We start from the raw sequence: 26,925 nt of genomic DNA on the forward strand, positions 1-26,925 counted from the left end.
TAGTGAGAAACACTGATAAAGTTGTACGAATTCAGAATGAGTTTGGATTTTTTTTATTGAGGGTGCCATTTTGTGATTAATAGGCAACATACTTCTGAGTGCAGTGCAATAGACAGTAAGCTAGCAGATAGTAAAAAATGCATTGCATTTTAAAAGTTTACGTTTTCTAATTCCACTGTACTAAGATTCTAGGTATTTCTGTTGGGTACTGATAGTTTTGGCAATATGTCTAAGTTATAGGTAATATTAAAGCCACCTGCTTTCTGTCAACTTTGCTGGTGGGAACTATGCCAAGTTGTACAATTAGATTGTGCACTGTCTTTGTTTCAGCTGTTCCATTGCAAAAGTAACCAAAACTCTCCAGAAAAGAACATCAGTGATCATAAACCTGCTCTGCTTTTCTTCATCTCAATATATAGCAGTTTATTCTTTAAGAATAAACTTAAAGAATAACCTCAGTTCTAGATTCCATTGGAGAAAATATTCTCATGGCACACACTGTCAAAACTGCTCAGAGTTTCATCTTTGTAAAACATGAAGAGGAACACTGAAAATTCTATTTACTCTGTTCAAAAATTAATATTCAGCAGATATCATTTTAATTCCTGGTAAAGGTGCACACACCTCAACAAAACACACCTGCCCATCACCTCCCTTTCCATCTGGTTCCCCTCCTACTTCCTTTTCTTCCATGGTCCACTGCCCCTTCTATTAGATTTGATTTTCTTCAATCCCTTCTCTCTTCCATATATCATCTCCCTGCTTCTTACTTCACTACCACCCCACCCCATCCAACCACCTGGGTACCCATGTTCCCCCTCACTTAGTCTCATCATCACCTACCAGCTTGTACTTCTTCCTTGCCCCCACCTTCATATTTTGGGTCTGCCACCTTCCTTTCCAACCCTGATGAAAGGTCTCAGTCCAAAATGTCAACAGTTATTCTGCTCCATTGATACTGTCTGATTTGCTGAGTTCCTCCAGCATTTTGTGTGTATTGCTCAACATTTCCAGCCTTTGCAGAACCTCTTGTGTCTAAGATACTTCAACAAAGTAGGCCAATCAACTACTGATGTAAAGTGGTGAAAAATCAGTAAAATCCACCTCTGTTTTAATAGAATTTGACTTGCATTATCATTTTATTTGTGCTCATAATATTATCACTGTAAGTCATAATTTATATCTTTATTGTCACTGGTGAAATTTGTCACCATAAGCAAGCTGCCCTTACTTGCATAACACGAAAAATTATTGCCTTCTATGTATTGAATTATTTTATTCCTTTTAAACCACAAAAATCTCATGTTCATATTCCCTTATATTGAAATGTTTCCATATATCTCTAGCCAAGGTATTTCAAGATGCAGACAAGTGAAGAACCACAGCATGCCACTTTTCAATAGAGTGCTAAAGGATATTTAATTACTCTGAGACCAACAGTGATAAATTGAAATTTATTATTTAGATTTTGTAGCTTGCAAGCATGTGAATGAATAAAAATGGTGCAATGTAAACAGCTGAATCTAAAATGTTGCACATTAGAATTATAAAACTAAAGTATCTCAATAGTCAGTAATATTCTAGCTACCACAAAATTAATGAATTAATAGTAGTTTTCTTCTTCTACTACACTGGAAATATTGGATGAGACCTTGAAGGACAAAACTCAGTGTCTCGAATCACAGTGTCTGGGAGGAGAAGATGGCAGTGCGCCGCGTGTGCTTAGCCCTCCGGTGAAAAATGATATCGTATCTGTTAAATAGGGGCCGTGGACAATTCTGATTTGATGGAGAATGGACGTGAAAGCACAGAGGAACATGTGGAGAAATTTCTGAAATGCCCGTCCGCTGCGTGGTCGGGAATCTTTCAGAGAGTAGGCCTCAAAATCCCCGGCCTTGCCTGCTTTTGGTGACCAAGAAGGAGGTCGAATCGTTCAGACAGAGATGGCGCTCAGTACTCGGTGTCGGAGAGCTGATCAGAAATCGAAGTTTTCGGATGACTCAGAATTGGATTGTGGTCGGCATTGCAGGGAGAGTTTTTCTTCCTTCTCCCGTCTGCGTGAGATGTGGGTCATTTGAGAAACTTTGAACTTTACTGTGCTCACGGACTTCTTCATCAAGTTATGGTATTGTTACACTGTTTGTAACTATATGTTATAATTATGTGGTTTTGTCAGTTTTTTCAGTCTTGGTTTGTCCTGTGTTTTGTGATATCACACCAGAGGAAATAATGTATTATTTCTTAATGCATGCATTACTAAATGACAATAAAAGAGGACTACGTGTCTTCATAATCATCATCAACATTTTCCATGCAGATATTAAATGGGACTGCATGTGGAGGGCTTAAATTGCTGGTACTCTGCAATCCAATGAGTTGTAGTGACAGCAAGTGGGCTTTGAGGAGCTAGATTACGTATTTCATTGAACCACTGCTGCTAAGTTAACAAATTTCACGTCACATATCGGTGATAATAAACCTGATTCTGAAGTGCAGAAGCGCTGCCCAAAAATACCCCTGCTTGCCTTTAATTAGGTCAAAAGTAGAGGTAGTGCTTTGCTGTTTGTGAGACCTGCAAGTCTCTCCATGGTTTTAAATGTACTCAATGTTCAGAGATATTTAAAATCCAACCTTAAAAATATCTTTGTCTTACAATACCTACAGTGATAATGCACCACAGTGCCAAGAACTCCCAGCAACAATGAGAGTATCATTCAACTTCAGGCAGAGCCCAGCAGCACAGTAAAATGATAAATTTGGTCTTCCAAATATCTGCAAGTCACAGATTTCAGCATTTCACTGTGTATATGTGGAAATTCTGGTCTCACTGATATGCTGAATGCTCATCATTATGATCAGAACCATTGTCAAATTTCAATGTGATTAAGCCCATTCTGCCAAGTCCACTGCTAATACTTCATTCAAATTTAAACTTCCTCTTTGTAGACTCTACAACATGCTAAATATAATTATTCTAAAATTAGTGAACTATTCACAGATGCCCAATTTTTAGGAAGCTTCACACAAAGTAACAAGTCATTTATTTTGAAAGAATAACTAATGTGAACATGTTGGCATTTTAAAACATTTTCAGAATGGGTGAGCTAAACTGCAGAGGATCTTCAGCAAATGTGATATTGGTTTTTTTTTGGAACATGAACAAAAGTAGCAGAAAAGAAATAAGTTCATTACTAGGTCGGCATATCATCTTTCAAAGACAGCATTAAAATCCAAGTGCTAAATAACCACTGGCCTGTTGTACACTCCTAGTTTCCTTAGGTTGTGCAGCTGATAGAGCACCTATCAAAAATATTTTACTCTCTTCTTGCCAGGTTCTTAAATATTACTGAGAAACTCTTCAATAACGCAAGAGCTAGGAACAGTTGACTTCAGTCAACATAGGGAACTTCTTTATTCCTGGGACTGATACTATCTCTTGGCCATCGAGTCTGCTCTGCCATTCAACCGTGGCTCATTTGTTTTCTCTCTCAACTTCATTCTCTTGCCTTCTCCCCATAACTTTTGACCTAATTACTAATTAAGTACTTATCAACCTCCACTTTAAATATATCCAGTGACTTAGCCTCTACAGCCATCTTAGCAGAGTTGGGAACACAAGACTTGAGTACATAGTCCAAGGTTAAAATGCAATAAAGACAATGTTGCATTTTCAAGAAACCAACCTTCTATTTAAATTTAAGGCTGAGGCCTCACCTGAGTTGTCTGCCTATTGCAGATGTATTTGATACTGAAAGATGCATGGATGAGAGGGGTATGGAGGCCTATAGTCTGAGTTGCAGGTTGATGGGACTAGGCAGAAAAACGGATCAGGGTGGACTGGATGGATCAAAGGGCCTGTTTTTATGCAGCAGTTCTCTATCTCATCATCAGATATATATATCTGTAGTACTGAGGGAAGTTATAAAGAAATTATTTTTTTATCATGAGCTTTTTACAGTTTCCAATCCAATGTTTCACTCTACTGGGAAGATTGATGGAAGAAATTAGTTTAAACAGATATGTCAGCTCCAATAAGGCCAAACTTGCAATGAGGATGTTCTGAGGGAACCAAAGCAAAAGATCCAAACTAATATGCAGAATCTCCAAATACAACAATCCCTGGATTATTAACTGAAACACATCAAAATTACAATCAAGTTTGGCAACTCAGAAAGTTAAATGTATGGCTCAAAAATGTGTGTCATTCAGTTTTGAGGCACTGGCACAAGTACTGGGAAAGGTCTTATCTGAGTCATCCTGGAGAAATGGTGTCTGACCTATTTCAGAATTTTGGTGGCACTTCTGTATAAGATCATGGAAATATGCAACCTGCAGGTTCACCTCAACTTGGAAATATATTTCATTTGGTCTAACTATCTTCTCAACAGCATTATAGGAATGCCTTCATGATAAACACATCAGAAGCTCACCACCACCTTTGCAAGAACAAGTGATTATGGAAAAACAAATGTTGGTCAGACCAGCATTTCCCACATCCTGAAAAAACTAATTAAATACAACATCAGGGTAAATAACGGAGAAACCCTGGATAAAATATATTTGATTCTCAAGCACATTGGATAAAGTGCCACTTTTAATCAGAACTCATTGAACTGGCTCTCGTCTATAACCTGGGTAGAGACCATTGAATATGAATGAAAGCAAAGGTTTAGATAAATATCACTGTTGGGCTTTTTTGAAAAAGAATGGGAATTCAGTGAAGTTTTGAACTTCTTATACTGACAAACAATTACTGTGAACTGAAGGAAAGAAAAATTATACACGAAAGCACAAAAAATGCATAGGTTAGTTGCTATGGAAAATACAAAAAGCTTACATATATTTACAAAAAAAAAATCAATTTTTATCAATTGTCAGCAGAACTCTCCATCTCTTGCTAGTCCTGTGACAGAAATGAGAATTCCTGCCCTTCGGAAAATTCGGTCCCATTCAATATGCAGCAGAGGAGGTTAGAACCATGAGAAAATACTCAGATGAATTAAGGTAACAAGAGAAATGCCAACAGGAAAAGATCTGAATTATTCAGCAGGTTATGCAGTATCTGTGGACAGAGAAACAGAGCTAATGTTTTAGGTCTGAGAACATTATTTTGATTGTTTCTCTTCCCACAGATATTTACTAACCTATTGCTTGTTTCCAAAATTTTCTCCTATATCTGTAGTGTGTTTTTATTATTTTCAGGATAAGGAAACGTGCAAGCATAAATGAAGATCAGAATTCAATTCATAATTTATTGATTTATGTCTCTTTCCAAAATATGAGTACCTAAGTTAGATTGATACCTTGTTGATGTAAATACTACCCTTAAGACCACATGTTTAAATGGAAGACATTTTTGAATGTTCAGGTAAACAGAATAGTGCATTGTTGTTTTTATAAGTATGGAGAGTTCTGTGTTTGGTCAACCTGTGTTTTACCTAAAAAAAAAACCCTACTCTTTCACTAAAAGTGAAGCTCTTCGGGATATTGTCATGATGCATCATATGATTAGCTTTTTCAGGCTACAACATTCTCTGGTCTTTATTGAGACTGGATCTTTTATAGTCATATTGTTATCCTGATGCAAAAGCCAGATGGAGGTGAATCTCAGTAGGCAGCAAAATCTGAGAAGACAGTTGCTCCCAGCTGATGGGATCAAAGGCTTCAATAAGATGAAAAAAAGTCTTGCAAAACGTTTGGTGTTACTCCCTATATTCTTGAGGTTGTCACAGGGTGATAATCATGCCCACTGTGCCTTTAGATGGACAGATTTCACTTTGCAATGTAGGAAACAGCTCTATGGCCACTGATAAGAGGTATGGAGAAGTACTGCCAATGATTTTTTCCCCCTAGAATACAGCAGGGTGACCCTTTTATATTTACCACATGCAAACATTTCTTTTCACCCTCCGTCTATGTTTGTTAGCCTGTATTGAGTCTTAATCCATTTCTGCCTATATATTTTTAAAACCTTCATTTTATTTGTACTTGTCCCTGCTCTTCCATATCTGTGAAATTTTTCCAGCATTACAATTTTCAACATCTCTTCATTCCATCAATTTTGGCAGCCATAAAGCTTATTGCTCCACCAATGCCATCTGCTGCCTAAGCCCCAAGAAGCATCTCAACTTTTAATCTTTCTACTTCTCTTTACTTCTCTCTTCCGTTAAGAAATTTTAAAAACTTACTTCTCATTTGTTAATATCTTCTTACATGGTTTGTCAGAGCTCCCATGAAAAAACAGTTTACTTTGATAATGTCACTATTATGCAAGCTTATCTCAAATTTCTTCCCTTTAATGTCACTCAATTTCTCAATGTCAATTTTCTTTAATAAATTATCTTTACCAACACCTAAATAAATAAAATAGTTTCACTCTGTCAAAACCCTCCACAACTACATAAATCTCTCTTCCTTCTTTATTGCAAGGACTGTAGGGGAACTATATATACATGTACATAACGCCATTCATTCAGGAACAGAATTCCTATTAGGAACTTTATGCACCAGTGAAGATTGCCTCCTACTACAGGGCCCTAGATTAATTGAAATCGCCATGGCAAGTCTTGTTCCATTACTTCTGCAGTTAGAATAAATAAAGTGCAAACCTGTTATGAAATAACATTAGAAAAATAGATCACTTCACTGATTAAAGAAGCAGTTGCAACAGTTAGAGTATACATCACACTGCAGAAGTGCAAAGCTGGTGAACGACTGCACAGGAATAGAGTGGAGGAAGAGGAATATGGAAACAAATTAGGCACAGAACAGATTAAAGTATTAGAAAAAATGAAACACTAGCTGGGAAGGCAATATAACGAGTGCAGGAAGGAAACAAATATGGGTAACATAGGAAGTAACAAGGAGGATAAGGATAAGAAAATTAAATTTGGTAAAGCATTCATCTATAGATAGAATTAAGATTGAAGCTAGTGAAGAAAGCAGAGAGAATTGTCAGAATTAAAAAAGAAAATATAAAACATGGCATCAAAGAAGTTTATAAAACTGAGTTGCAAATGTTTTAAGAAAATATAATTCCAGACATGAAAGCCACATGTCCTTTTCAATCAGTGCAAGTAAATGAATCTTGAATCTGTGATGGTCATGAAACATTCATTTGACATAAAGCCAATGAAAGAAATAAAGGGTGCAAACACACCAAAATTAATGAGATTACTCAGTTTACAAATTTTGAAAGTGATTTCAAAAGTCATACCATCTCAAGCTTGACTGAAGGTGGTCTAATAAAACGATGCCCCACAGGACTGAATCCTCCTAATAAAAAAAAAACACATTAATCACAGCATCTGTATGGAAATGATAATGTTCAGATTTCATAATCTTTTCTGCATAAAGCAAACTAGTTATAACCCATAATTCAAATTCAACAAAACTCTTAATAGAAAAAGAGAAAAACAGCATCTTCTTGGAATCAGAGATGGTGATGGGACAAGTATAGAAAACATGCTCTCCTGTTCCAATGCTTGAGTGGTGGTGATCTATAAGAGCCAGTATATTTTTTAATGGCAGGGGTCAAGGAGGATAATTCTGCCTCTTTAGTTGTTCCACCTCTGGAAGAAAAGTGGGAATCTGTCTAAAACAAGGACATAGCATGAAAGAATGGATTATCTCATTTATTGAGAAGCTATGAATGGAATTTGACTTTAACCAATCATCAGCCAACATCCCTACTTCTCACATTATGATAGGACAAAGGTTACTGATGAAGCAGCTAAAGATGATTAGGACATCACCCTGAGGAATTTCCGCTGTGCTACTCTGGACTAGGATGAATAAATTCCAATAAACACAACTTCCTTTATGTGAGGAATGACTTCACTCATTGGTGGGTTTTTCCTTTGATGCCTACTGACTTCAATTCTAGTTGTCTCCTTAATGCCACACTTCTTCAGGTGTTGCTCAAGCAACTATTTTCAACTTACCTTTTGAATTCAATTTTTTCATCCATGATGAGGCCTGTAGCTAAGAAGTTCAGGCAAAACCCAAACTGAGAGTTAGCCAGCAGCTTATTGGTGAGTAAGGTTCATTAGATAGCACTGTTGCTTTGTTGACCAAGTGTCAAGTCCTCACTCTTCAATCACTGGCTGATGTGGCATGTTGAAGGCAAACAAAAGGATGACACGTACCTTCCTTCATTCTCTCTCCAACCTTTCCTTAATAAAAGCAATCTCTTTTCTTCTCTCCTCCACAAACAGAGCTTCTCTCTTCTCCCCAACATAGCTAACTCTGACTTTGGTGAGGATTGGAGAAGTTAAGGATCAGTAGATAAGATATTGTAAAGTGTGCGTAGCCACCTTGAATGTTTTATACCATTTTGTTTTTAATCCAACAGAATTTATTTCAGGCAAATGGGGAAAATATATTCAAATATATTTGATTCATGCAGATGGGGAAGGGATAGAGAAGAGTTTCTCAGATGGAATTTTATTTCCAGGCTATGAAACTGCAGACTTTATAAATATCATTTAGCCTCATTTTCAGCTTTAAGACTCTTGTTAGCTATTGAGCAGGAGAAACCTAGCCTTTTGTAGTATCACCCATCTTTTCTACAAAAATGAAACGATTCAAGCAGCATTGAAAAATAATTAACAGTTGGACGTTACGTGTAGCCAACCTTCATTCTTCAACTGCAAATATGTATTTGCTGTTTAAATACATAAAAAGACACTGCAAAGGAAATTTACTGACAATGCCAGAGAGCAACTCATTGCTTTGTTTTGTCCTGACGAAGGGTCTTGGCCTGAAACGTTGACTGCACCTCTTCCTAGAGATGCTGCCTGGCCTGCTGCGTTCACCAGCAACTTTGATGTGTATTGCTTGAATTTCCAGCATCTGCAGAATTCCTGTTGTTTGCTTTGTTAATTATCTTTTCAAATGTTTTAATCATTGGGTTGACTTGTTAGTGATTGGATTGTTCCACGGATTGCTCTTCTCCAAAATACAATCAGAAGAAATAAAATCTACCATGGACAGTGAACTTGGTATTATTTACGCTCAATCTCATTTCATTTTCAATGTGGCCCTTCACAGCCAAGGCTTACAGTTCACTTAAACTGAATTATGAAAAAAAGTAATCTAATTTTCAGAAGCAGACAAATTTCATTGATTGCTCTTACAATTATGGAGTAGAAGGATGCAGAACTATGTCTGAACTTCCTGACCTACACTGCTATGTCAGAAAAAATTGAATAGAAGCCAAATGTTTCTCCACAAGTGAAGTGTGGTAAGGGTGTTGGGTACTGGGTGCTATGAGTTCAAGAAATTAGATGAAAATTCTATTTGCCAGATTTGCATATCTCTAAGTCACAAACCTAAAAGCAACAGGGGCACAGACTCCAAAGCAATTTTACTTGGTTGTCTTGTCAGCTGTGTACAATAATTGAAACTAACGAACAAAAAAACCAATATAAAAGATAAAACTTCCACAGATCAAAGCAGGATTAGACTTACCATCTTCTATAACATATTGCAGAAATATACTTAGTAAATACTATTAGTGAAAATGCAGACAATATTAAGTATTTTTTTCTGAAGAATAAATATTTTAAGACATTTGAACCATTGACAATAGTAGTGCCTACTATGCCAAAAAAAAAATAGTCTCAGCTAGCACCATTCTGAAAAGCTGTTGTGAATTCATTTTTTCCTCAAGTAGTTGACTTCAGGAAAGCTGCGATAGTAAGTTCTGACTGGTATTTAAAATTTAATTTCTGAATCAGGGATGGGCATGGCATCCAGAATTACAAAGTATGTTGATTTTGACACAATTATATTGGCAACTGGCCTATGACCACTTATTTAATCTTATATCACAGGCTTTTCCAACAAGGAAACTCAACATGTCAATCTGTACATTTTAGAAAAATGAAGATTTCCTCTCAAAAAGGTACTGTCAACATATTTTAAATTGCCTTAATTTTGTGGCGTACATTAGAAACTATCAAATTTCCCTCTCTTTCTTCTGTCCTGAAGTATTATAAAATCAGGATAGATAGCTATTAAGCAATACAGTCAAATATTGATTAACTTATCAAAACCAAGTTAAGTATGAGATAGATTAGATACTCATTCTGCTAATTAAAAAAAAAACTAAGGAAGAAAACTACTAATTCTGGTCATGTGATACCAATTAACCAATGAATATCAAACAGCAAAACTTCAGTGGGGGAGACAAGATTAAAAAAATCCTAACGGAAAAAAGGAAGATTATATATATTTTAAACAATAGTTGCCTTAGATAGCGACCCGCAAAACTATGGCACAACATCAGCTAAGAGAAGTTTTGAAACCTTCTGTGGTTCGTGATGTAATCAAGCTTCTTGAATTGGATGACAACTTTGTAGCACACTTCCAAGTTAACTATTCAGTTTGCCAGAATAGGAATGCAAATGAAACAGTAATAAAGCTGAAAATTAGGAGAAACTACCCTTAAAATAAGCCATCACTACGGTATTTCCTAGATGCATTCAATTATGTTAATACGTTTTTTTGTGAAGGTTTGGTGGATAGGTAGGTGGTAAGAATTTATAAATTAAGGGAACATAACATCTATGTACTATATACTCCAACTAACATACATTTCAATTTTCTTGCCTAACAATTGGGTTTTGAAATGCAGATGCAAACAAGGTAAATGTTGGTGTTCCTCTGATAAAACAATTTCACACCAAATTCTGTTGATTAGCTCAATTCAGATTATGTTGTGAAAAATTCAACAGTAGTGGATGTAATAAAAGCAGAAAATGCCACGACAACAATGCCTGGCATGTGTACCCACCAGCAAATGCAAGTGCAGTGAACTTTTGCAGCATAGGCAAGCATGCTCATATATTCAATGGGCTAAAATGTGCTGGGTTTTGTCAGTGGTTTTAAATGGAACCGTCAGTAATCCTCCATTTAAATAACCAAAAATTCCGTGAAATTCTGAGTTCTGGCACATACTGACTGATTTAAAACATTGGACTTCTGCTACGATTCTCTTGTAGTAGGCTGGGACTGACCTGATTTCAATGGGAATTGAAGGTCAAGTAGGCAAAGTAGAAGCTAAGATTATTTTAAAATCTATTTTGCTTTGGCTTAAGTTCATATACTTACATTTTTATTGAAGGTAAGTTCTGCCTATATACAGTTCGTAAGAATTTTTAAAAATGTTTGCCTGTTCCTAAATTTAACTAATATTTCTCATATGTATCAACAAATTAATTTTCTCTCCCTTATTGTAATGAGTTTCAAGTGACTAAAGGACTTGGTACAAGTTTCACTATTTACCAAAATTCATATAAAAAGTGAATAAAACATGATTACTAATGTGGTCACATGATACAGCCTTCTTCAGCATAAAGCAATTAAAAATAATTATTTTCAGCAGTAGAATGAAAACACATTAGTTTCTAGGCCACATGGTATTGTTCTAGAAATTTGTCAAGGCATTCCAGGCACTAACTGTGCTTGTGCAGAATAGCCATCTCTGCATCATGCTTTACACATAATGATATCACTTCCTGTTGGTCATTAGAGCAAGTGAATAGCCAAGTGAAATTAGGTCAGGTTGTTCTGAAGTGTGTCTGATGTTAAGCATTCTAAACCCAAGTAGGTTTTGGCAGCCGAGAAGTATATTACAATTACATTTAAGATTTAAAGACCCCTTTAGTAAAGACTGAAAATAATCAGCGAAATGGGTACCATTCGCTACGACAAAAACAGAGTTATTATATGAGTTAATATAATATGTTATATGGTTATATGGTTATAAATCAATGACTATCAAGACTGGAAAAAGTTGCAGGTAGAACAATTTTTATGGAAATACCACAATGGAAGTAGAGACCAGAAATACCTAAAATGAAAAAACAGGTAATAGTTGGAGAGGCCAGGATCTGGGGATGTCATTTAGAACACAGATCAGAAATAACTTCTTCACAGAGAGAGTGGTTGATTTGTGGATTTCTCTGCTACGATCTATCATGAAATATTTTCAAAAAGGTAAACATACACTTAGTGGCCACTTTATTAGGTACACCTGCCCTTCAAATTTCTAACCAACCAATCACGTGGCATTAATTCAATGCATAAGAGCATGCAGACATGTCAAGAGGTTCAGTTATTAATGAGAGAGGTCAGGGAAGAATGGCCAGACTGCTTCAAGCTGTCAGAAAGGTGACAGTAACTCAAATAAACACGTGTTACAACAGTGGTGTGCAGAAGAACACCTCTGAACGCACAACACATCATACCTCGAAGTGAATGGGGCATTAGCAGAAGACCACACCTGGTTTCACTCCTGTACCAAATAAAGTGGCCACTGAGTGTATTTCTTAATGCCATAGAGATCAAGAAATAATGGGAGATGAAGTGAATACATTCAAGCAACTACGATCCTTTTGAATGATGGGGTACAATTTAAGGGCCAACACCTGTTCTGTTTTCCTACCTGTGTGGAAGTGAAGTCAAATTCTGTTAAGCAGCTAGGTATAGTTAATATTCTTAAAAGTGATATATAAATACTAGTTGTTATTGTAGAGTGCTCAGAATAAAACTGACCTGCTTAAATTACATTCTAAACTGTAAAGCCTATTAAAATCCATTCAACATATTGACTGACACACTGAAAACATTATCAATAGATTGAGATTTTGAACATTAACCTCCCTGACATGATCATCCAAGTTACTTTTTATGTTGTACATTTTATAGTGACTTTTTTTTTGAGTTCTAGTCATTTAGTTTGATGTTCATTACTGCAGGTTTGAGATGTCTACCATATGTACATTTGGATGAAACACACTAGTATTTTAGTCAATATCGTTTTACATTCTTTACATGCATTCATAAATTTGCAATGCAAAAACACCCCAGGCTACAGAAAATGACCAGTCATTGCTTGCATCTCAGCAGAAATTTAGTTTCAAAATTTCTCATCATTCATCTGCAACTAAAAGCATTAAAGTTAAAAAAAACATTGTTGAATTCTTCTAACAGTATAACTTACAAATATAAAGTAGTGACTATTTATTGATTATCATGTTCAAACTGGCAAAAAGCTTAACAGCATTGATGGCTCTTTTTGAAAGAGTGGTGGAAGAGCAAAATGCCTTCAGTTAGAACTCAGATCTAAAAATTCACTGCAACCACTGCCTGTAACCTTCAACTCATTCTCCATTGAGTTAGCACTTTCAGAGTGTAATGATTATTCATTTTCAGATAAGACTGCCAGGAAACTGCAGTATAAACAACCAAAAATGCTAACATAACTTTAATTATGTCAAAACAAAAAGTGAAGAAAAACCTACTTTCAAATATATGTGAATGGTGTGCTATCAGGAGAAATTTGTAATTTGACCCTGATATCCTAATAACTTAGCACTTTTGGTCTGCAATTTCCTCTGCTGGACTTCCATGTAAGTGCTAAATATTTTCAGTGTTCTCCTATTTTGCAGAATTCATTCATTTTATAATATGCAATAGACTAGAAAAATATTTTGATTTAATCGCAAACATGGATACTGCATTGAAAAGATAGCCACAATGTAAAATTACATTGTATTATATTTTCTCTCCTTCTTGTCAAGATATACTTACTGCTGAATCTACTTTCAATTTGAGTACAACTGACCTGTTTCAGAAAAATTCTCTGCAACAAGGACACAAACGATTCAGAGAAATCTGAATGAGGTAATAAACGGACACAAATGGAATCTCAGTTCAAATTAAAACAGAAACCTACTAAAAACCTATTCCAAATCACTTCCAAATGATGCCTTAAGCACAAAGCAACATTAAAATAAGGAGATCAACATCATGGCAATTAAGTATGTGGTGTTGTCAAGGGTGCAAGAAGCAAGGGCAACTGTAGGCAATCTGGCTCGCTAAGCTATTTTTGTTTTTCAATAAGATTATGGCTAATCTGATCTTTAGCCTTAAGTTCTTTTTCCTTCCTGCTCTCAATAGCTGAATCCTTATCTTACTGCCCTATATAGAGCACGAATTGTCTTGGGATGACAACAAACATTTTTAAGTCCATTATGAATTACAAGATCAATCCTTTTTACAAAAATACAAGTACTGAAAATATTTAAGGACATCTTGGAAAGTGCAAACTAAAGTTACAATATTATTTGGGAACAAGGATTCTCCTTGAACACATCCATTATTTTGACATAATTGTTTTTCGTTGGGATTCATCGCAATCTTATCTGAAAATGAACAATCATTATAATTGAAGATACAGGCCATGATTGCAGTGAATTTTTAATATTTGACCTCTAAAAATATCTGATATTTCCTCCAACTATTTCAAATTAAAAAACCTCAAAGCTCCAAGTTCACCTTAGCCTTGAATATGTTAAATGACCCAGCCATAAAATCTATGAGGTAGAAAATTCCAGACCTGTGACCCTCTGGAGATGAATTTATCTTTTATTCTATCTTAAACGATTGACCCCTTATCTTGAGATTCAGACACTTACAGTAGTTGTACAGTAACAAAACACTACATAAGTGAATGAAAATGTGTGAGCAAAATTGTATTTCCACCTCTGAGTTTTTAGTATTCTTCTCTAATTTTGCTCACTGAGTTTTATTTACTAGGATAGCTTTACAAAGTTCATAATGTATTTCTCAAATAAGCAGATGCAGCAGAACAGTCTCCAAACCATCTTATTCAGGTCCAACCCGGAACTTGTTTTTGTTCTGATATCATTCATTCCTGTTGCTTAATCCTATGTTGAGCCAAGGTATGTGACCTGAAGCAGGTTTCCACACAAGATATTGGCAATTCCACCCCACCACCCCCAAAGTTGCTGCTTGGCCCGCTGACTTCCTCGAGTAGGCTGCGAATGGCTCTAGATTTCAGTATCTGTAGTCACTGTGTCTATTCATCATTATATCTCATCTATTGAGATGAACTGTCAATTTCCATCTCCATCACATCATCCATTCCATTCTTCCTTTGGCATGGCTACCAAGATGATTAGTCACACTCCTTTTCATTAGATCCTATTCAACTATTGCACTTAAATCAAGATCAGTCTCTTTGGTTATAAATCCTTATTATCACACCCCCACTCCAAAAGCACACATCTCACAATTCTCTATTGTACTCTTATGTTTCTTTTGGTGTTGTTTTACAAATGACAGAACATTTATTTGCCTTTGCAACTCTCTGTGTAAATCATTCAACTTGCTATTTCTTTGTGATATAAGCCTCCAGAAAATCTTCATTTTCAAACAATTTTTTACATCTATATTCCTTACTATAACTGTTATTTGTTGTGTAAATAGAACATTTGATATTTCAAGATGAATGAAAAATGTAGAAGACACTATGAATGAAATATTCCATTTACCTTCCTTATTATAAAATTATTAAGAACTATGCAATGTTATTGTGTGGATCTTTCTATTTTGAGCACCACAATGGCTCTCCAAATAGTAAGTCTACACCTATTTACAAAAAGGTTTTATGACCATCTTTTAGGAGGGAGTATTCTGTAGGACGGAATCACACATTTAAGGTTAATGAAAATTTTAAAGAAGTGTAGCTGGATGAAGATTAGATCTTGTTTTAAAATTTCAGTAATATTCAATGTTTTAAAATAATGTCAGCCTTTTGGGGGGGACTTTGGGGGTCTTACACTTAACTATCTTTCATTCTTTGGGGCACTTTTCTGTTTTTGTGGTTGTTTGTGAAGAAAAAGCATTTCAGGATGTATATTGTATATATTTCTCTGACATTGAATTCGACCTTTGAACCTTCCTAGGGACTCCATGGAGTTGAGTAATTTGCGAAGGGAATGGAGCAGGTGAGAGATCAGTAATAAAGTGATAAGCCAAAAAAAAAGCCACATGAAGTTTAATGGATACAAGTAAATGTTGTAACAGCACAAATACTTACTCTGCTTTATGGCTGGTAAATGCTTGCCTGTAGTACCTAGAGGGCACTCAATAACCCTTCTTGATACTGTAGCTTACATGGCAGAAAACAGTCGGAGAACTTGGGGTACAACAGCAAATATCAGATATGGTGGGATAGCATAAAGGATCTGGGAACATGAATGCCATGAAGCAAGCTGACAGTCTACTCCTGGTCAACCTGCATCAGTGAGTGCCCTTGCTTCCTTAGTCATTCATATTTTTACCCAACCAAATTCTCTCAATATTTATCTTACAAGCTGCAATTGAATCATCATCCTAAGTCTTTTGAATTCCAGATAGGCTTTGCACTCTGTGTGAAAAGTGGTTTCTCATTTCATTCTTAAATACAAACAACAATTTGTAGTTATGTTCTGAAGTCCGCTTCTATAAAAATGATTCCTCTACACCAATCTTATTGGATCCTATTATAATTTTAAACAATGTGACTAAATCACTCTATCTATCTAAATTCAAGAGATTACAAAAGGTAAGTTTATGCAACCTATTCTCACAATTTAACCCCTTAAAGTTCTTGTAGCCTTTCCTTTTCCATGTTAACACACTCCAAATGTTATAGCTATTCTTGCAAAGACCAAAAGTAGACAAGAAGCACACAACTACAGAAATTATACCAAATCTTACGGTCAAAGAGTCATTGAGTTTTAAAGTACAAAACAAACTTTTCAGCAAAACTCATTCACGCCAACCACGTTGTCTATTGAGAAAGTCTCAGTTACATTTTTCTGGCTATTTTCTGAAATTTGATGCCCAGAGCAAAACATAATACTCCAGATGTTTCCCACAATGGTTTTTAAAACTTTGTATCACTTTTGCAATTGTTTACTTCATTTCATTGTTTACTACATAAACCTGAAGGCTAACTTTTGGAGCAGAACAAACTCTTTGTGCCTTCACAACTCTTAAGCAAATATTCAGTTTCATCTATCTTAGTTTCAAAGTAGATGAATTTACTTTTCATTTCATTGAAATTCATTGGCCAGATTTTAAATAAATTAATTAATATATCTACAAAATTAATTACTACAAACATTGTACTTCCAGTCTACATTAATTGCCAATAGCAAACCCTCCTGCTTTCCCACCACACGTAGCAACCTGTGTTGGGTCTTTTGGTACTACTGTTGACCCAAGATCAAAAGGTTGTGTACCAAGTTCTAGTAATATAATCTTGTACCAAAAAAAAACAGATTAAAACTCATATTCAGTACTATGGAACTGCTACATTGTCAGAAGTACCATCTTTCAAATGCAATTTTAAACCGGTTGGACGTGAAGGATCTATGACGTTATTTCAAAGAAGTGAAGTGTTTGGGGGGTGGGGTGGAGAAAGTTATCTAACATACTCTGGCCAGTATTTAATCATTCATTTATCATGTAAACATTCTGTGGTTCGTCTTGCTATAATGCCATATTTTCAAAATTACAATGATGATTATGTTTTGAAAATTATAGAGCACCATGAAGTGTCCTAAGTTCATAAAATTGCTATTTATTTATTTTTCCCATATTTAGTTAAAAAATAATACATTTTACAGTAGAAATCAGAACCTTTGGATTATGAGTACAGCTCCATCACCAACTGGTTTGAAGTACAGTGAGTAAATGGAATAATAAATAATCATGCAATGCACAAAGAAGTAGGGCAGATTGATTTGCAATGATTTGAAGTTCTGCACATAACACCATGCTGTTTCAGTGCCTCAATGTTCTATGCATTGACATTTTTACTGCTTCAATTTCTGGTAGAATTTGAGCAACAACAAATCCTTCCACTATTCCTCAATCTACACAAATAAAGGTTATTTACACAGACATCAGCAGTTATGGGAATAAGGTTGGTCTGGTACAACAAAAATCACAGTATTGTTATTAACTCAATGACAAACCACAGCGGAAGTCAAATATTATGAGAACTTCTCATAAATCCACTAGCCCAACCCATTGAAAGTATACCACGACAATCATAGTCTTCATTGCTTTAAAAAAACATCCTTTTTGGATTGCAATGAATGCAATGTAATTAGGGCTCCGCAGTTTAAAAGCAATTTGTTTCAATAGTTGGTAATTAATTGATTATCAATGAAGAGAAATATGCATGTAGATGGTATATACAAGTTCATATTACTTGTAAAGAAAATGCGTTTTCAAAAATCATAACTTAAAATATCTGCCTGAATCTCCTGGTGCGAGGGAAGATACTTTGCTAACCTGAGGTCTCAAAAAAAAACTGGTATTGAGAATGTTTAGTCTTGGAACATATGAATATGAGTGTATGCTTTTGGTCTCTATATATATTTTTAATACAAATTTTTTTAGAAAACTTGAAAAACAGACTGGGACCGCTCTCTGGATTTGTCACCCACACCTGTCAGTGCCTGGGTGGGCCAGATGGATCTGAGTGCAGAGTCTGTGATATAATTAGGCTAAAGATGCTGATGTGCAAAGGCTCCATCCCAATACACGTGGTCCAATTTACAAAACTGATAAAGCTAGGGCTAATCTTTGCTAACTTTGAAGGTAGGGGATGATTTTAAGCATTTTTAAATGTCTCCAACATTCAAAGATATATAAAAATGATTAAGGTAATATAGCTAAGATAGACTGGCAAATGACACTTAAAGGATTGACGGTGGATATGCAATGGCAAGCATTTAAAGGTTGCATGGATGAACTACAACAATTGTTCATCCCAGTTTGGCAAAAGAATAAATCAAGGAAGGTAGTGCACCCATGGCTGACAAGAGAAATTAGGGATAGTATCAATTCCAAAGAAGTAGCATACAAATTAGCCAGAGAAAGTGGCTCACCTGAGGACTGGGAGAAATTCAGAGTTCAGCAGGGGAGGACAAAGGGCTTAATTAGGAAGGGGAAAAAAGATTATGAGAGAAAACTGGCAGGGAACATAAAAACGGACTGTAAAAGCTTTTATAGATATGTAAAAAGGGAAAGACTGGTAAAGACAAATGTAGGTCCCCTGCAGACAGAAACAGGTGAATTGATTATGGGGAGCAAGGACATGGCAGACCAATTGAATAATTACTTTGGTTCTGTCTTCACTAAGGAGGACATAAATAATCTTCCAGAAATAGTAAGGGACAGAGGGTCCAGTGAGATGGAGGAACTGAATGAAATACATGTTAGTAGGGAAGTGGTGTTAGGTAAATTGAAGGGATTGAAGGCAGATAAATCCCCAGGGCCAGATGGTCTGCATCCTAGAGTGCTTAAGGAAGTAGCCCAAGAAATAGTGGATGCATTAGTGATAATTTTTCAAAACTCGTTAGATTCTGGACTAGTTCCTGAGGATTGGAGGGTGGCTAATGTAACCCCACTTTTTAAAAAAGGAGGGAGAGAGAAACTGGGGAATTATAGACCGGTTAGCCTAATGTCGGTGGTGGGGAAAGTGCTGGAGTCAGTTATCAAGGATGTGATAACAGCACATTTGGAAAGCAGTGAAATCATCGGACAAAGTCAGCATGGATTTGTGAAAGGAAAATCATGTCTGACGAATCTCATAGAATTTTTTGAGGATGTAACTAGTAGAGTGGATAGGGGAGAACCAGTGGATGTGGTATATTTGGATTTTCGAAAGGCTTTTGACAAGGTCCCACACAGGAGATTAGTGTGCAATTACACACGGTATTGGGGGTAAGGTATTGGTGTGGGTGGAGAATTGGTTAGCAGACAGGAAGCAAAGAGTGGGAATAAACGGGACCTTTTCAGAATGGCAGGCGGTGACTAGTGGGGTACCGCAAGGCTCAGTGCTGGGACCCCAGTTGTTTACAATATATATTAATGACTTGGATGAGGGAATTAAATGCAGCATCTCCAAGTTTGCGGATGACACGAAGCTGGGTGGCAGTGTTAGCAGTGAGGAGGATGCTAAGAGGATGCAGGGTGACTTGGATAGGTTGGGTGAGTGGGCAAACTCATGGCAGATGCAATTTAATGTGGATAAATGTGAAGTTATCCACTTTGGTGGCAAAAATAGGAAAACAGATTATTATCTGAATGGTGGCCGATTAGGAAAAGGGGAGGTGCAACGAGACCTGGGTGTCATTATACACCAGTCATTGAAAGTGGGCATGCAGGTACAGCAGGCGGTGAAAAAGGCGAATGGTATGCTGGCATTTATAGTGAGAGGATTCGAGTACAGGAGCAGGGAGGTACTACTGCAGTTGTACAAGGCCTTGGTGAGACCACACCTGGAGTATTGTGTGCAGTTTTGGTCCCCTAATCTGAGGAAAGACATCTTTGCCATAGAGGGAGTACAAAGAAGGTTCACTAGATTGATTCCTGGGATGGCAGGACTTTCATATGAAGAAAGACTGGATGAACTGGGCTTGTACTCGTTGGAATTTAGAAGATTGAGGGGGGATCTGATTGAAACGTATAAGATCCTAAAGGGATTGGACAGGCTAGATGCAGAAAGATTGTTCCCGATGTTGGGGAAGTCCAGAACGAGGGGTCACAGTTTGAGGATAGAGGGGAAGCCTTTTAGGACCGAGATTAGGAAAAACTTCTTCACACAGAGAGTGGTGAATCTGTGGAATTCTCTGCCACAGGAAACTGTTGAGGCCAGTTCATTGCCTATGTTTAAGAGGGAGTTAGATATGGCCCTTGTGGCTACAGGGGTCAGGGGGTATGGAGGGAAGGCTGGGGCGGGGTTCTGAGTTGGATGATCAGCCATGATCATAATAAATGGCGGTGCAGGCTCGAAGGGCCGAATGGCCTACTCCTGCACCTATTTTCTATGTTTCTATGTTTCTAATATAATTTATAAAAAGTTAAAACCACTAAAAGAATTAAACCATTAAATTGAACTAAAATAATTGAAAATTTACATTCAACTTTGCCATTTCGCCTTTAGATGTATTGAATCAATTGAATCTATTGAATAAATAGATCCCTATTGAAACCTTGAGACAAAGCAAAGTGACTGACATGAGGCCATGTACAGAAGTTTAGGACATGTAACCTCAGTGAGATGTAGTCCACTATATCATCAGGTTACTGTACAAAACTTTCATACACATTGAAATTGAAAAGATTGCATTAAAACTTAATTATTTACATTTGAGAGATACAAATTATTCTCTTGATTGAATCTTGCATCAAGCAAGCAAACTGTCTGCTGCGAAGTTTTCAGTGATACACTTTTTATCTTATAGCAATTTAGATATTCACAGTAATTTTCAAAAAAGTGGAAATCATGTGTCATTTTGAAATATTTTATATTGTCAATACACAATGAAATGTGAGTCATGAGTACCAGGTTTAATTTTAAATAAAGTGATTCGTATGCATTCAAATGAATTATTAATTATGCCATTCCTTCCTCAGTGGCTTTGTTTTCTTTAAAATAAAAAAATCAGTCGTTTCAGAATTCTCAATATCAGATATTTGCAGCTGCAAACCAGGTTAAACTGAGGCTAAGTGTAATTTACATATAATTCCAGACAAAAGACTCTTTTTCTGGATAAGTACAAGTTGTCTTCAACTTATGTTTAGGACTTGCTTCCAAATATGCTGAAGCCTGGGCTTATAATATGTATTTGTGACCAGAAGGTGACGTTTCTTGGTTATTTTTGTACTATGCTGTCTAACATTGGGGACTACTTGATTCAGGACAAGTGATATAATACTGTTCTTTAGATTCTGAAAGGTTTTAGGAGAGATCCTCAATGGACATGAGGAACTGTGAACTGTGTCAAGTTGATAAAGTAGTCATAAGAAACACAGAGGAAAAACTGTCAGATTTAATCATTCTAAATCTTCATAAAGTCACAGGCTAGACATGACAAAACAACTTAACAGATTCTAGGTACAGGTTTCCCCTGCCATCCGAAGGCAGAGCGTTCCTATGAAACGGTTTGTAAGCCGGAATGTCGTAAAGCGAAGAAGCAATTACTATTTATTTATATGGGAAAAATTTGTGAGCGTTCCCAGACCCAAAAATAACCTACCAAATCATGCCAAATAACACATAAAACCTAAAATAACAGTAACATATAGTAAAAGCAGGAATGATATGATAAATACACAGCCTATATAAAGTAGAAATACTTCTCCACAACGACTGCTTGCACTATTCTCCGCAGCGAAAATCTCACGCAAGCGCCGTCGGCAGAAAATCTCATGCAAGCACTCTCCAGTAACCTTTAAACTATGAAGCTGCCAAATCATACCAAATAACACATAAAAATCCACAGCCTATATAAAGTAGAAATAATGTATGTACAGTGTAGTATCACTTACCGGAATTGGGACAGTGCCGAGCACACTAACGATGGTATGTTAGGCTGAGTTGGAGGCTGGGGTGGTGGCGTGGCCCCACCCTGCAGGCAGCGAACCGATACCGATCTGCGAAGCATGCAGGGGTACAGCGGTAGCTGGGAGGCACCCAGCACATCTTTAAGAAAAAAGCTGAAATAAACAAGCTAATTAATTAGGTGCCGCCCGGCATGTAAATGTCGGCCCAGATCAAAGGCGACGTGCTGGGTGCCTCCCGGCTACTGTTGCATTCTCCGCGAACCGGTATCTGTCCGCGGCCCGGGGTTTGGGGTGGAGGGACACTGAGGTTACGATTGTTATCCTTTCCTCTTCCAATTGCATCAGCTCATCATCTATCAGTTCTTAGTCATGGGACGCCAAAACTTCTTCAACATCATCTTCGTCAACTTCCACAAGCCAAACTCACTTTGTCCTTACTTGGTTCGCCACGATCGAAACGCTTAGTTATGTCTAGTTTTACGCTAAGTGTAACACCCTTACAAGCTCTTTTGGGCTTTTCCGATTCCATAGAACTCATCTTACAAATGGCTGCTCACAGGCATGTGTTTAAGCAAAGCCGGCGAGAATGCCGTTCCGAACCCGGGGGAGAGCGGCTGCTCGGGGCGCGCGCTGCTTTTTTCGTAATAGTGAAAACACTTTCTGTTAGCGAAAACAGGGAACTAATGTAAGTCTTTTGTAACAGTGAGGTTTCGTAAAGTGAACGTTCGAAAAGCGGGGGACACCTGTATCACAATTTCAAACTGCTTTCAAAATCTTGCATTAGGGTGCAAAGAACTTCACTTGCCCCATCACTGAACAGTTCCCACAACCTATGGACTCACTTTCAAGGACTCTACAACTCATTTTCTTGATATTTATTGTTTATTTATTACTGTTTTCTTTGTCTTGCTTTTTATTTGCAGTATTTTTGTCTTTTGTACATTGGTTGCTGTCCGTCCTATTGCGGGGGGGGGGGGGGCGACTATCATTGATTCTTTTGTGTTTCTTGTATTTACTGTGAATGCAGTTTTATCAGAAAATCGACTGGTAGGTTGCTCCAGATATCTTGGAGAACTTGCCACAGCTCTTCTGCAGACTTTTACTGTCTTGTTTGGTTCTGTCTCTCCAGGTAATTCAGACAGCCTCAATGATAGAACATAGAAAGTCAACAGCACTTTACAGGCCCTTTGGTGCACAATGGTGGGCCAAGCATGCAACCTACTCTAGAAGCTGCCTAGAAGTTCCCTACTGTATAGCCTTCTATTTTTCTAAGCTCCATCTACCTATCTAAGACCCTCTTAAAAGACCCTACTGTTGAGATTAGGGCCCTATGGAGGCCATACCATATATTGCAGAATTCCTTGTTCTTCTTTTTGTTGATGGAATTTCTATATGACCTTGCAGTGTGTTTGGGGTCATTGTCCTGCTGCAGAATGAAGTTGGGATTGATCACACACATCCTTGATGGCATTGCATGATGAATGAGAGTCTGCTTGTACTTCTCAGCACTTAGGATTCCATTAATTCTGACAACATCACCTACTCCATATGCAGAAATGCAGCCCCAAACCTGCAGGCAACCTCCACTGTGCTTCACTCATCCATGTAGCACTCTCCCGCTTTTCTATGGATGAACTGCCTCCTACTTGAGCCAAAAATTTCTAATATTGACTTGTCAGTCCAGAGCTGCCATTGTTCAGCACTCCAGTCCTTGTGTTTTTTTTTGTACAGGTGAGTCTCTTGGCCTTGTTTCCACTTCAGAGGAATGTCTTTTTGGCAGCAACTCTCCAGATTGCAGAGGGGTACACTTGGGTTCCAGTAGTTTCTGTGAGTTCAAAACTAATAGCAGCGCCAGATTTTTTCCTGATTTAGAAGGGATGTCAGTTTGTCTGTGGAACTCAGTGTCCATGGCCAACCACTGCCTTTCTGGTCCTCAAACTTGCCCATTTCTTTGTGCTTCTTCAGAAGAGCTTGGACAGCACATCTTGAAACTTCTGTCTGCCACAAAATTTCTGCTGGGAGAAGAGCTTGCTTTGCAGGATGACCACCTTGTGTCTTGTTGCTATGCTCACTCTTGCCATGGTGTAAGAATTGATCATTTGAAGATTAAATTGTCACATCTTCCACACGCTCAACTTTTAGTTTGGTTAACCTTTGGCCAGTTTGATTCCTTCTACACTCATTCCTGTTTCAGTTAATCAGCTTAGTTCATTTAACTTGTTACGTTACTGATCATTAGCATCTGTTTGTATCTTAGTTTAATGATGCACTGGGCTGTATACCTACAAAGTAATTGTTTTTATCTGAAAAGTGGTCTATTACTTAATATGTTACCTCCTTTAACAAAATACAAAAAAATTCTCGGTAACATTTAAATTATTTGGAAAGTGAATGTTTGGAGATTTAAAATTTGCTTTATTCTACTGACACGCTAATGCAGAAGACAAAAATAAACATCTAAAATGAAAATTTATATAGAAAATCTAGGATGCCCAAGTCTTTTGCACAGCACTGTAGAACTGTAGAATGATGCTTAAGAAATGCTCAAGAAATATCAGTGGCAGACAGGATTAAGGTAAATCTGAAGGTATTTCCTAAAGAATATTAAGGACAAAAGAAAAAACCAGGAAAAGAGTAGGGCCCATTGTAGACAAAGGGGGATTCAACGCATGAGACGTCATAAATGCAAATACTGATAAAAGGTATTCAAAGGAAATGGACTTTGTAATTGGAGCTTAGTGAAGGACTAAGTGAAATTCCATTACAATCTTCATAAGTTAAGGGATGTACTCCTCTCATGAAAGAAATAAAATTTAAATTAAATCTATTTTAATGCAACAAGTATAATTATTTGAGGTAAATAAAATGAAAGCTTGAATTTGAGTTTTACAGATTCAATAAATTCACCAGGATAGTAAACCAAGGTAATACAATAACAGAATGCAGAACAAAGCCTAACAGCTTCAGAGAAAGTGAAGACAAGGTCAAGAGACCATCTTATTGCACTACAGAACCATTCAATAGACTTATAACAGCAGGCTGTCCTTGAACCTTGTTGCATGTGCTTTCAGGCTTGTGTATCTTTTACCAAATGTAAAAGGGGAAAAGAGAGAATGATCGGGGTGGATGGAGTATTTGATTATGCTGGCTGCTTTATTAATGCATTGAAAAATATAGACAAAGTTCATGGAGGGAATGCTAGCTTCTATGATGTACTGAGTTCTGTCCATAACTCTCTACAGTTTCATGTCATTACAGGCAGAGCAGTTGTCATTACAAGCTATTATGCATCCAGGTTGTATGCCTTCTATGGTAGATGTATAAAAAAAATTGGTAAAGGTTGATAGGCAATGCCAGATTTCATTTTTTGGTAGTGGCACTCTAAAATAACCCGCATTCCAAAACAAACTTTGACATAGCAAAAGATCACTAAACCACCAAACAATTATTCAAGGATGTTCTCAAATTCTCCTTGACAAAACATAACATCACCGGAATGCTTAACTCACAACTCTTCACTATGTGGAAGAATCATTCAGCAAAGCAAAAAGAACTCAAGTCTGGCCAATAGACTTCTGGTAAGACGGCTACACGAGCAAACTCTGCAGCCTCTCAGAGCCAAGCAAAGGTGCTTTTCTCTTTGTAAAATTCGTTTTGTTATGATCGCAAGATAATTCTATTCCAAGAATACTGAGTACTGCAGGGCTACTCCATCACCTCACATTTATCTGGATTAAATGCCACTTGTCATTTCTCAGTCCATTTCACCCCCACATCTCTCTGTACCCTCAGATTACCTTCTGCATTATTATCAACTTTGCTAATTTTCATGTCATCTGCAAATTTACTGATCACGCCTCCCACATTCACATCCAAGTCATTCAAATATATATCAAACAGCAAGGGTTTGAGCACTGATCCTTGTGGAACACTGCTAGCTACAAGCATTCGGTCAGGAAAAACAAAACAACTCCATCCCTTGCTGTCAAGCTATGTTTGGATCCAGTTTGCCATCCTGCCCTGGTTCCCATGGTCTTCAATCTTTTCAATCCAGTTCCCCATGTGGGGGGACCTTGTCAAAGACCTTACAGTACTAACATTCATGTAATTCACATCTACTGTCTTCCCTCATTGATACAGTTTGTTACCTCTTCAAAGAATTCAATCATATTGGTGAGACAGTATCTGCCCTTGACAAAACCATATTGGCTGTCATTGATTAGTCATTATCTTTCTCCTCCCTCAATTTTTTCCAGTAACTTCCCTACCACTTAAGCTCAGCTCATGGACTATTATGACCAGGCTTTTCCTTGCTGCTTTTCTTGAAAAGCAGGGAGACTTCTAGCAATGGTGTGGTGCCCAGGTGTTCAATTTGAAGTTTTTGTGAAATTAAAGTTGTAGTCTGACTTCCTACTCAGATCATTCTTCAAATCATCCCCATTCAGCCCATTCCTATTGATTTAAAGATACCATTGCTAGAAATAGAGGAATTTCAGTAAGTAAGATGGACAAAGTAGTCAAACAACTTTAAACTAATAAATATTTAAAAGTATCCAAAACAATGAGGGCTTGGAAGCCCGAGAAGAGGCAAAAAAAACCCCGGCATATTTAACATTAATACTGATGTGAGACAATGGCGCCTAACGGCGACTCCTTTGCTTGTTCTTTGGAAACAGCTCTACTTCTATCTTTAATATCTCT

At 37.0% G+C, this 26,925-nt stretch overlaps 1 protein-coding gene across 2 annotated transcripts in view; it reads right to left on the reverse strand.

The window, feature by feature from the left end:
• The window catches only part of ahi1 (Abelson helper integration site 1), a 216,059-nt gene that overhangs the window by 56,564 nt on the left and 132,570 nt on the right, over positions 1 to 26,925 (reverse strand). For both annotated transcript variants that reach the window (XM_063040430.1, XM_063040431.1), the window contains one exon: positions 7,217 to 7,275. In XM_063040430.1, coding sequence (XP_062896500.1) covers positions 7,217 to 7,275 — 59 coding nt within the window. The remainder of the gene's footprint in view (positions 1 to 7,216; positions 7,276 to 26,925) is intronic.

This window comes from Mobula hypostoma, chromosome 2, assembly GCF_963921235.1.
Source record: "Mobula hypostoma chromosome 2, sMobHyp1.1, whole genome shotgun sequence".
NCBI classification, from domain to species: Eukaryota; Metazoa; Chordata; class Chondrichthyes; order Myliobatiformes; family Myliobatidae; genus Mobula; species Mobula hypostoma.